Here is a 10,971-nt window from a genome sequence, read left to right on the forward strand (position 1 = left end):
TGTCCCCCGCGTTACGGGATCTGTACGGGTGCAGGCTGGCGTCTCCCGTGTTGAGTTTGGACGCAAACAAGGCCAAAGTGGGCGAAGTGTAAACGTATGGAGGAGGCGTGGGGGGCGAGCGGGGTGGCGGGAGGCACGTCGGAGGCAAACGAAAGATTCTAGGGGGGCAGGTTGGTAGGAGACCATACAATTAAAAAAGATTAATGAACCCAGATTTAGCGGTCAAGAAGATGAAGACCAGTAATAAGCAATGTGGTAATTACCAGCCAATGAATGTAAATTTGGGAGGATTCTCTATTGTTTTTGCTAACGGTGTAACGGGATAAATGTGTGGTGATTGCGTTGCGTGGTGAGCTAGCGTGGTGGAACACCGCGCAGCACCCCGATCGGCGCAGATATGCTTTAAAAGAAACACCTCTACTCCGCCTGCGCGTCTTGGCGTGTTGCGCGGCGGGCACACGACCCCACTTTCAGGACAACGGGAGGGCAGCTCGGGAGGGAAGGCACCACCATCCATCCTCCTCCAGATGCATCCGGGTGGCCATGGCAAAGGAGCAGCTGGAGATAACGGGGAGGCTGTCCCGGGAAGAGCCAATGGTGGGGGGGAGCCGGGGGGGACGTGGCTCCATGGGGGCAATAAAAGAGGCGGTGGAGGGTGATGAGGTGTGAGAGAGCATTAGAGTGGGTGGTTTTCCCCTCTTTTTTCCCCTCTTCTTTGGTGTGCTGGGGGGCTTTTTGTTCCTCTTGACCCTATGGTGATTCCGGGGCTGTGCCGGGTCTCCTGCTTGGCTGGCGTTAGCGTGTGGGTTGTGCTGTGCCTCTGCTGAGGAGGGGGTGGAGGAAGCTCCCCGAAAAGGAGAGGCCCCGTGGGGTGTTGCTGTTCCCCTCCGTTGGAGGGGATGCAGAGCATGGGAGGCTGAAGCGGTCCATGAGGTTTGAGCGTGGGGCTTAAGGCCACGGGGTGTAACTGGCCCGAGCTCATCCTGCTCCCTCGGTGAGCTGTGGCTGCGCTGGGGTGAAGAGCTGGTGCTGCTGGTGTCCAGCCTTGGCTGCTGGGGCAGGAAATAGGCAGAGAGGATAAAAAAAAACCCAAAACACTTAGGAAGATGAAATTAGGGGAGTTGCTGGAGGCAGGTGTGGGCTGTAAGCCTGGAGCGAAGGGAAGGTGCCCCAGCTGTGTGTGCTTGTGCACAGCCTGGCTTCAGGGGGCCCTGGGTGGAAGCACCGCTGCTGGATGGAAGCCTTGCTTTTCCTGACAAAAGCTGCCTGAAGGCCTGCTCTTGGTCTTATTTGTGTGTATGTCTGCTCCTCTCGCTAGGAGAGGTTTAGGAATGGTTTTACCTGTCCCTGTTTCATGTTTGTCACCTGGCAGTCCTTCCTAGTAGCTGGGTTTCCAGGAGAACTCTTGGCTTAGTTGAACTTGGTCACTTCATGCAACAGCACGTGATCTTGTGTCTTTCCTAATGGGGGGGGTGTCTCTGGTGTAGGAAGCCAAGGTGGGGTGAGAGGGTAGGCTTGGATGTGGCTACTTGTCCTTAAATTAGACCTTGAGCTGGTGCTTTTGGAGGCCGGAGGCCTTGCCGAGCTTGGGCTCTGTGCCTGAGTAAACCCAGGAGCCCAGGGATCAGACCTGGAAGAAGGTGGCGGTTCCGCAACCGTCAGAGGCGGCGTGTCCGGCTTGCTCCTGGGATTATACAGCAGCTGTAATTTTTGTAGCCTGGTGTTAAGTGGTGGCTCATGCTTGCAGTTAGCTCAGTGGCTCAGCTGCGGTGTGTGAGGATCCTGCTGAGCTCCGCTTGGGGCCGGGGACCTCCAACCTGTCCTGTGCTGGGGAGGTGGGGGAGAAAAACATGTGGCACAAGCTACTGATGGGAGCGTGGGGGGGTCCCAGACCCCTCTGTGGATGTTGCTGGTGCGGTTGTGATCTGACGCTGCTCTGTCCTGAACCCCACAAGCACGTGAAGGCTTTCAGCTGGCACCTCTCAAACCTGCCAAGATGCCTGTTGTGCACGAGCACAGCAATCGGATGAGGAAGTTCAAGAACAAGGGCAAAGATGCAGCCGTAAGTACCGATCCCCACCACCCACCTGTGCCATCCCCTTCGGCCAGTGGCCCCCACTGGGGTTTGCCAGCTGGCAGGAGCTGATGTGAGGGCTTCTGAAGGGCAACCGCCCCCAAATTGAGCTATATGGGGTAGCGAAGGGGGGATGGCTCTGCCAGCAGGGATGCTCGGTTAGCTTTTGAGATGTGGCGTGGAGCTGGGCCGCAAGGAGTGCGGGGACACGGGCAAGGGGCACGTGAGTTTTGGGTGGGTGACTCTGAGCTGGTGAATGTGCTGGGGAGGGGAGATGGCTCAGCCCCAGCCCGCCGAGCTCTGCTTGGCAGCTCTCCCTGCAGAGAGGGGGCTGGTACGGGATGTCAGACTGCAGGGTCTGTCGGCTTTAAGCCAGTAGAGGAGATGAGGGTTTGCCTTTCAAAAAAAATCAGCAGACCTACTTCTAAAAACACCATGGGTTACTGGTTCATCCAGCAGCCTGTGTCCTTGGGAGGCACGAAGCGAGAGCCTTCACTCTGTCCCATGCCCTATATAACCATAGCCATATGGGGCTCCTCCATAGCAAGGAGCTGCCCAAGAGCTGGCTCTGCCCTCCTCGCGCAGGAGATTTGGGGCGGAGGGTTGTAGAGGTGAGCTCCTTGGGAAGCCGGGTGATGCAGGCGCTGGTGGAGGGATGCCCTTCTCCCCGCCAGGCCCTGCGGAGGCAGAGAGCGGAGGTGAACATCGAGCTGCGAAAGGCCAAGAAGGATGAGCAGATCCTGAAGCGCAGGAGTATTTCATTCAGTTTGAACGAGAGTCTCTCTCTGGGAGAAGACAGAAGAAATGAGGTAAGTGCTGGGTGCTCTGCACCTGGGCAGGATCAGAGCTGCAGCTTGTGCCGTGGGTAGCAGTCCAAGCAGTAGATGATATTGAGCCCATCTCGGGTGACCTGGGTTAACTAGCCAGTGCCACCCCTGATCACCGTACCCTGTGCTGGGGAGCGTTTTAGACCGCCTAGCCCTTTTTCTGTGTTACTTTGCATGGAGATGATGTCCTGTGTGGCTTCCCTCAATGGCAGGTAGAACAGGCTGGTGCTCCAGCTCGCTGGCAAAGCTCCTGTCTGGCTCCTTGCACAGCAAGGGGTAATTACCGAGCTCGCAGGCCCATTACGGTGTGTCAGTGACTCTTTCCGTGCTTGATTATAAGGATTAGTTGCCTTGAAGGCTTTTGTGGATTCTATTCCTCTGCCTCATCTCGAAACTGCCTTGCATAAGGAACAGACATTGCTTAGATATGAAGTGGTGACTGACTTGGGTCTAGACAGCTGATTGACTGTGGAGATTAAACTGGAGGGAGTCCTGGCTTGCTGTCTTGACTCTGAATCATTCCCTGTGACAGATTATTCAGCTGTCCTTGGAGGAAATTGTTGAAGCTGTGAATGGGAGCAACACCGAGCTGCAGCTGCAGGCTACGCAGGCCACCAGGTATGCTGCCTGCGCCGGGAGGGGGCTGGCTGAGGGAGCTGCGGTGGGTCCTGTCGGCAGAAGGCATCTCTTTCCCCTTTGTCGTGTCTTCAGAGAGCCCTTCAAACAGGAAGGAGCCTGCTAACCCACACTGCCCTGAGGGACCTCAGCTGGTGCCTGCTTTGTGCCCTGCTTGGCTCCATCGCAGCCCTGGGCGGTGGTTTGGTTGGACCCAACCAAGGGGTTAGCTGTGGCTCCTGGAGCTGCCCCCCTTGCTGTGCCTGTGCTGGGGCAGGGACCACGTTGGCTCCCACCAGCTGGTGAGGTGGCTGGGAAGAAACAAAGTGCCAAAAGTTTGGGCAGGACGAGGGCTGGAGAGCCTGGCTCTGTAAGGGTCACTGCTGAGCAGGGCCATTCCCACCTGGGTGGGGGCAGGAGGCATCACAGGGTGCCATCACCACCCAGCTGGCAGCAGGGATGTCTCCCAAGGGTCCAGGAGGGGCTGCATCACTGCTGGTGCTCCCTTGGCTTGAGCTGCCACATTAGCGATCTGCCTGTGTGCTGGGGGGGACCCGATGGCTGTGAGGATCACGGCGAGCAGATCAAAAGCTTTGCTTCCAAGGGGTCAACTGGGGGCTGGCCAGAGCAGGCCTGTCCTTAGGGAGCTAGTCATGACTCGTCCCTTTATCTGCTGTGCTGAGCAGAGCTGGCTTTCTGCCCAAACCAAGCCTGCCCATGCCTGGGGTGCCCTGACAGCACACCGTGCTGTGGTGGGCTACCACTGGCAGGACTAACGTGGCCCTGAGCTGTGGGTTCACACCTCCGCACTACCCTCTGCCAGCACTCGTGCCTGGGAAGTGGGTCCAGCTGAAAGCGTTTCTTTTTCTGGCTTAACCTTTGACTCGATGGATGCCCTGATCCCATCTCCCTGGCGGCTCCACGTGCTTCTGCACTGGTGTGAGGCAGGAAACAGCAGCGGGGAGTTGGTGATTCTGCTTTTTAGCTGGAAAAGCAGTCTGTGAAAACTCGTTTTAAACGTGAGCTGTGGTCTGTGCGGGGCTGGCCAGCGTTCCTGGGCCGGGGAGCGGCAGAGGCAGACTTGCAGGCTGTAAGAGAACAAGTTGCAGAATTTTTTTTTCGCTGTCTCAAACTCCTGTAAGGTGGGGAGCAGGGAATAATGTTGTCATGGTCCCAAAAGGATGTGTGAAGTATTGCACTCTAACAGATACCCTGCTGCCGCCTTAGCAGGATCCAAAATGGGTTTTCTGCAGGGGGATTTGCTGCCATGGGATGCTGAGCTAGCACCTCTTACAGGTGCTGCTTCCCTCCCAGGCCACAACCCTGTACGTGGCCACAGGGTTATGGTCTATCATGGCACCACACAGGGCTTCTCATGGCAGGCTGTGCTGTGTCATCTCTTGCAGGAGAATGCTGTCCAGGCAGAAGGATCCACCTATCAATCAGATCATCGAGCTGGGGATCATCCCCAGGCTGGTTGAGTTCCTGGCCCGTGCTGACAATGCTCCTCTGCAGTTTGAAGCAGCCTGGGCACTGACTAACATCGCCTCTGGCACCTCTGACCACACCAAGGCGGTGGTGGATGGAGGTGCCATCCCAGCCTTCATCTCCCTCCTGTGCTCCCCACACATGCACATCAGTGAGCAGTCTGTGTGGGCCCTGGGCAACATCGCAGGTAAGCAGATGTCTCCAGGCCTGGGGCCACGCAGAGGGTCACTGCCCAAGCCAGTGCTGGGGACCTAAAAATTGGTGCTCCTCAAGATAGCCTTGTCTCCCGGCAGCTTTGACTCCAAGCTGCTGCCCCTATTGAAACTCCTCAGTCCCTTCACGTGGTCTGGCAGCCTTTGAGACCCTATGTTGGCTCTGCAAGAGGATTTTGGCCAAAGCTAAGTGCAAGACTCCGTCCTGCTGGGATAGTCTAACCCACCCATGTCATCAGTAGGGGGAACAGAATGGGTCATGTCTGGTTAGCTTGCCACAAACTAGCCGTGATGGCACTCCAGTCTACCTGGCATATCCTCCTCAGCTGAAAATATTTAATGATGTGTGGCTGGTGAGTGAGCCCAGTCACGCAGCCCTGGCCTGTGGCTGCAGGTCTGATCGCTGTTTGATGTTGACTGTTTTGTGACTTGGGCAGATGCAATAAACAACCCTTTTTCATCTGTACAGGTGATGGTCCTCTGTACCGAGATGCTCTTATCAATTGCAATGTGATTCCTCCCTTGCTGGCTCTGGTGTCACCTGTAACTCCAGTAAATAACCTTCATTTTCTTGACTTAACAGCTCTTAATCACTTGGGTAACGGGTGAACAGTGTTCTATCATCTGCCTTACAAACAGCTTGTTTATATAACTGAATGAGACCCTGTCCTAAACTGCTTTTAATGACTCTGCCTCTGAGCTATATATGAAGCTGGGGATGCCAAGCACAGTCTTCAAGTCAATGTGATGTCTTCTAGTCTTTCCTATCCAGCTTTGACCATCTCAAGCTAGGAAGAAGATGAAACTGGTGCAAGGTAGACTTGCATATGAATGTGGAAGGGCTGAACTTGCCCTTCAAGCTTCCTCCTGCTGCCTTTTGTGTAGCTCTAAACTGTTGGATTTGTGGCTTATCTCTGCCCTTCTGCAATGGTGCCTGCCCTGGTGCCTGCTTGGTCTCTAGGGGAGAAGGACCTTTTCAGAGAAGCATAAGGTGGACTGAGAAGCTCTCAAGGGCATAACAGTGGTACCAATGCCTCCAGGTTTCCCATCCCTGCGTGTGGTGGAAGCTGTATGCTTTCTGTAGGCATAACTAGGCTGGTGTTAAAAAACACCCTCTAGGTCTTCTGTGAGTTTATACTACAAGATATTTCTTAAATAACCAGCTCTTCTGGCTGCTCTGGTCCTAGCTGGACTCACCCTTGCCTTTTCTTAAAGCCCTGTGGAAGAAACATGCCAAAACACCAGTTTGTGTATACATGCACCTTGGTAGCCGTAATGCTTTGAACGTAGTGCCGCTGCTCTGCTGGGAACATCCTTCCAGGGATGAACTGACTGAATGATACAAACTAATCGGATCCTCAAGGTGCCTTGCTCTAGAACAATGAGCTGCTAATATTTAAAAGAAACAAATTCCTCATCGTGTCCAAAGAATACTCTGTAACTTGTCCCAAGGACCCAGCAAATGAGTTGTTTGGTGCCTTTGTTAGTCGTCGTAGTTTGTCACACCACCAGAGCTGAGGTTATTTGAACTAATAATGGGGAGAGAGTGGGTGAATCTACTTAGTCACTTACCCATCTCATCTCCCTTCTTCAAATAAGCCTCAGCCCTTAAGAAGGCTGTTACTGGATAACACCTCTGAGCTGTAGGGACCAGAATCAGGGTGCTACCTCTTCCTTGCTTGTTGCAGCAAGGATCTTACACCTCCTGTGTTTTTCAGGTTGGGTTCCTGAGGAACATCACATGGGCACTGTCAAACCTCTGTAGGAACAAGAACCCCTACCCTCCCCTGGATGCAGTGAAGAAGATGCTGCCGGTCCTCATCTGCCTCCTGGAACATGAGGACAAGGATGTCATTTCTGACTCATGCTGGGCCATTTCCTATCTGACTGATGGTTCCAACGATCGCATCCAAATTGTGGTGGATACAGGGATTCTCCCAAGGCTGGTGGAACTCATGGCCAGCCCAGAGTTGATGATTATGGTAGGAAACAATCAGCAGTCTCCAGCTTCTGTTCCCTTAATGTAGGAACGCCTAAGGAGAGGAAGGCATGCCTCCTTACTGTGTGTGCCTAGTGAGTTCTCCTGTCTCCACAGGCTGCAGTATTAGTTGTTGGTCAAGCCACTGCTCTGTTCCAGCTTGCTGTGGTCGGCAGACTGGATAGAGACTGTAAAGCTGCTTAGAGCAAAATAGGAGGATGATAAGTCTGTAAATACAACAGTAATCACCCACAATGCTTTCCTTATTTGAGGGATCAAGCACTTAGTGAGGGATCTTGCTGGACTTTCTGGCATGTATCCCTTGAGGTAAAGATTCTCCTCATCTCCTTTAATCTCTGTCTAGACTCCAGCTCTCCGTGCCATTGGGAATGTGGTCACAGGGACTGATGACCAGACCCAGGCAGCTATCGATGCTGGCGTCTTGGCTGTCCTGCCCCATCTCCTGCAACATGTGAAGCCAACTATACAGAAGGAGGCCACGTGGACACTCAGTAACATTGCGGCAGGGCCTTGCCAGCAGATCCAGCAGCTCATCACCTGTGGGTTATTGCCACCTCTGGTGGAGGTGCTCGATAAGGTAAGGGATGGGTGCAGTGCTGCACATACAGCTCTGCGGAAGCAATGTTGATGTTCATGAGGTCCATGTTGCCTCATTTGAAGCATTCAGCATGTGCCCAAGAGCCACAATCTGTTTCAAAGCTGTTGAGATCCTTGGAACAGCTCTGGGCACTTGGACATGTCAGTACACCTGCATGAAAGCAGGGCTTGGAGCTGCTCTTGGCACCTCTGCCAGGTGCCCACCCAGCACTCCAAGTGCTGGGGAAGGTGGCTCAGTCCAAACTGAACACAAGGGAAATGGCTGTCCTCGCCTCACACTGACCTTAGAGGGATGCTAATGCTTGGCAGTGCCTTCACTGTGCTGCTCTTCCAGGGGGACTTCAAAGCTCAGAAGGAGGCTGTGTGGGCAGTGGCCAACTTCACAACAGGAGGCACTGTGGAGCAGGTGGTGGAGCTCATCCAGTCTGGGGTCCTCAAACCTCTGCTCAACCTGCTCCTGGCCAAAGACAGCAAAACTATCCTGGTCATCCTGGATACCATTTCAAATATCTTCCTGGTAAGATCTCCTGCATCTTTTTCCCAGAAGAGCAGCAAGGTGTGAGCTATTGTGTAGCTAGAACAGCTCCTCCTGCAGCAGCTACTGATCTTGCAGGAGTAAGAGTTAGACTTCGTGGGGTTTAACTTGTTCTTGGACACTCTTGGGTTGCCCAAAGGGCTTGCCAAGATTAAGTTCCCAAAGCGTTCCTCTTCACCTCCTGTGACTTTAGTCTCCTTCTGGAAAGGAAAAGAGGTTCTGTGTTAATCTCCAAGCTGGCCAGAGGTGAGGGTCTTGCAGAAATGCAACTGCAGAGAAAGCAAGTGGTCCTGGGGGCATTTAAGCTCTGCTCCCTGCCAGCTGATGTCTATGTGCCTCTCACTTGCAAGTCTCTTTCTTGTAGCACCTTTGAAGCAGGGAAATGGCTTTTGCAAATGAAATAGTGGGTGGCAGGTCACACCTGCTGCCTCTGCGTGGATGTAACTGGGCAGGGTCTGGCTAGCTTGTCTGGTTAGCTTGCTTGCTTGGCTGTCAAGCCACTGTGCAGTAATCCCAGCAGGAACTGATTATTTCATATGCATAGTAGCCCTATCCCTGGGATCAGGTAGGGACCGTAAATGCCAGGACTGTCATCCTTTGACTTGTAGATCAGGGTCTTGCAGTAAAGACTATCTCAGACCTGTTACTGATATAAGGCTATATTTTCCTGCTTGGTTATCTGATGTTACAGGCAGCTGAGAAGCTGGGAGAGACAGAAAGGTTGTGTCTGCTGGTGGAAGAGCTTGATGGTCTTGAGAAAATTGAAGCCTTGCAAACCCATGACAACAACATGGTCTACCGAGCTGCACTGAATATCATAGAGAAATACTTTTCTGGTGAGGTATGTGAGCTCTTGCTGTTTTTCAATTGAAAATATGAAGCTATTACACACTGGAACAAAGCACAAGCTCTAAGGATGCTGAAATAGCCTTTTGGAAGAGACCTCTACATGACTAGAGTAGTCCTTGCAGCTTGTCCTGGTTGCTTTTAAAGGTCTGTAAAAAATCTGAGTTGTCAGCTGATGAGTTGCACACCAGATATGGATGCCTTGATAGCATCTTGCTGCTGGAATTTAAACTGGCATCAGCTGGAGTTACTGTAGTTGCTGATACGAATATCAAATGTGGAGAATTTTCCTCCTTTGGAGCTGAGCTAGCTTGTCACTATGAATGGAAGCCACCTACTTGGCTAGTAAACATACTCCAGTTGTGTTTGGATTACTTGACCCTTCTCATGCTAATTAACTTATGGAAAAAGAGGATAGAACACCAGCTAGTTGCAAGACAGTCCCATGACTGTCACAGATGCCATGCTTGGTCCTAGCTTTAGTCTTGCAGATGGGGAAACATCAGGGAAGAGGCTTAGTTTGGCAGATCTCGGAGCTGAAGCTCAGTCTAGATGTGAACTGCAGCAGCAGGGAGCAAACATCTGCGTTCATCCCCTGCCCAGAACAGAGTCTGCGGGATGTCCCTGCGAGAGGGTGTGGAGGAAGCTCTCCCACGCACCGGCACCTGCCCGAGGGGCTGGGTGCCGGGGGAACATCTCTCTGAAGCAGTCCTGGCTTGCTGCTCTTCCAAGCAGGCTATTTAATTTGAATGAGTTCTGCCACTCCAGATGGTCTCTTCTTCTACCTCTGGTGTATGAGCCCATAGACTTGGCTGCTTTTTGTGAGATGCAGCGACAGGGCAGCTTCAGTGTGCTGTGAAGAACTTGGTCTGGTCTCCAGGGGTCCTGTTAGAGTCAAGCTGACCTTAACAGCTTGTTACAGCAGTAGAATTTTTTAAAACAAGAATAAAGCAGTAAACGGCTGTAAAAAAACTTCAGGCAAAGTCTGGTGTAAAAAGTTTAGGTTTATTAAGATGCAGAACCTTTAACTGGCTATTGACTTCCTTCTAGGAAAATCCAGATCTGCAGCCTGGGACTGGCAAAGATGGAGAATATGATTTCTCGGTGGAGAAGACAGACTTCAACTTCTGAAGATGAAGCACTACACAACTCTGAGCTTGGTGGGTGGAGGCGTCTTGGTTTGGATGTCTGAGCTCTACCAAGAGGAGCAAAGATGCTGAGGCTTTTTACTTTTGAAACTTGTCAATAAATTGCACTTCTGGCTTTGTACATCTTGCCTCTGATTTTTTTTTCCCTCAAGTTGCTGTTGCAAACAGGGACTTTTTTCGCCATACTGTCTTAAGGCCCTGCAGGAATATATTGGAGCTCCTGGGTGGAAAGTGCAGCCAGAAACCTAACTGCATCAAGCTGCTGGAGAGCAGGGTGTCATCACCAAATCCACTGGGGTCCCAGTGCTTGTGCTGAACCTTCTAGGCTTGAGTTGGAGTGGCTGAAGTAGCTCTGAAAAGCTACTTGAGAGGTGTTTCACCCTTCTGCAGGTGAAATTGCCTCCAGGTCAGAGGAGATGCTTCTAGCGGAGAAGGAAATTGGCCGGGGAAGGTGGGTCACTCTCACCCCTGTGTGTGCTACTCCACATGGAAGTATCGGGGTCTGCACCCCGGTGCTGGTCCCTTGGCAGTGAGGCTATGTCGCAAGCTATTGCCACGGGAGCTAGTTCTCCTGCTGCTGTGGTTTGGCAGATGCTAGCCGCTAGCCCGGTGACCTGGCTCTCCCCAGAG

At 52.7% G+C, this 10,971-nt stretch overlaps 1 protein-coding gene across 1 annotated transcript; it reads left to right on the top strand.

The window, feature by feature from the left end:
* Window positions 1-1,996: 1,996 nt before the first annotated feature.
* LOC104626854 (importin subunit alpha-5-like) lies at window positions 1,997-10,460 on the top strand. The gene is made up of 11 exons (XM_010294880.1): window positions 1,997-2,062; window positions 2,749-2,883; window positions 3,172-3,177; window positions 3,434-3,519; window positions 4,923-5,191; window positions 5,686-5,759; window positions 6,905-7,198; window positions 7,559-7,792; window positions 8,147-8,329; window positions 9,039-9,188; window positions 10,244-10,460. The coding sequence occupies exons 1-11, from the start codon at window positions 1,997-1,999 to the stop codon at window positions 10,322-10,324; spliced, it is 1,578 nt and encodes a 525-aa protein (XP_010293182.1). The 3' UTR covers window positions 10,325-10,460.
* Window positions 10,461-10,971: the final 511 nt, after the last annotated feature.

The sequence above is a fragment of the Phaethon lepturus genome, unplaced genomic scaffold (genome assembly GCF_000687285.1).
Source record: "Phaethon lepturus isolate BGI_N335 unplaced genomic scaffold, ASM68728v1 scaffold23469, whole genome shotgun sequence".
Lineage (NCBI taxonomy): Eukaryota > Metazoa > Chordata > Aves > Phaethontiformes > Phaethontidae > Phaethon > Phaethon lepturus.

What these genes read in the sequence shown, in the direction of transcription:
- LOC104626854 (XM_010294880.1), top strand. Translation starts at nt 1,997, where the DNA reads ATGCCTGTTGTGCACGAGCACAGCAATCGGATGAGGAAGTTCAAGAAC. An exon ending in ACAAGGGCAAAGATGCAGCC is followed by an intron (nt 2,063 to 2,748) that starts GTAAGTACCGAT and finishes TCTCCCCGCCAG; the next exon opens with GCCCTGCGGAGGCAGAGAGC. An exon ending in CAGGCTACGCAGGCCACCAG is followed by an intron (nt 3,520 to 4,922) that starts GTATGCTGCCTG and finishes CATCTCTTGCAG; the next exon opens with GAGAATGCTGTCCAGGCAGA.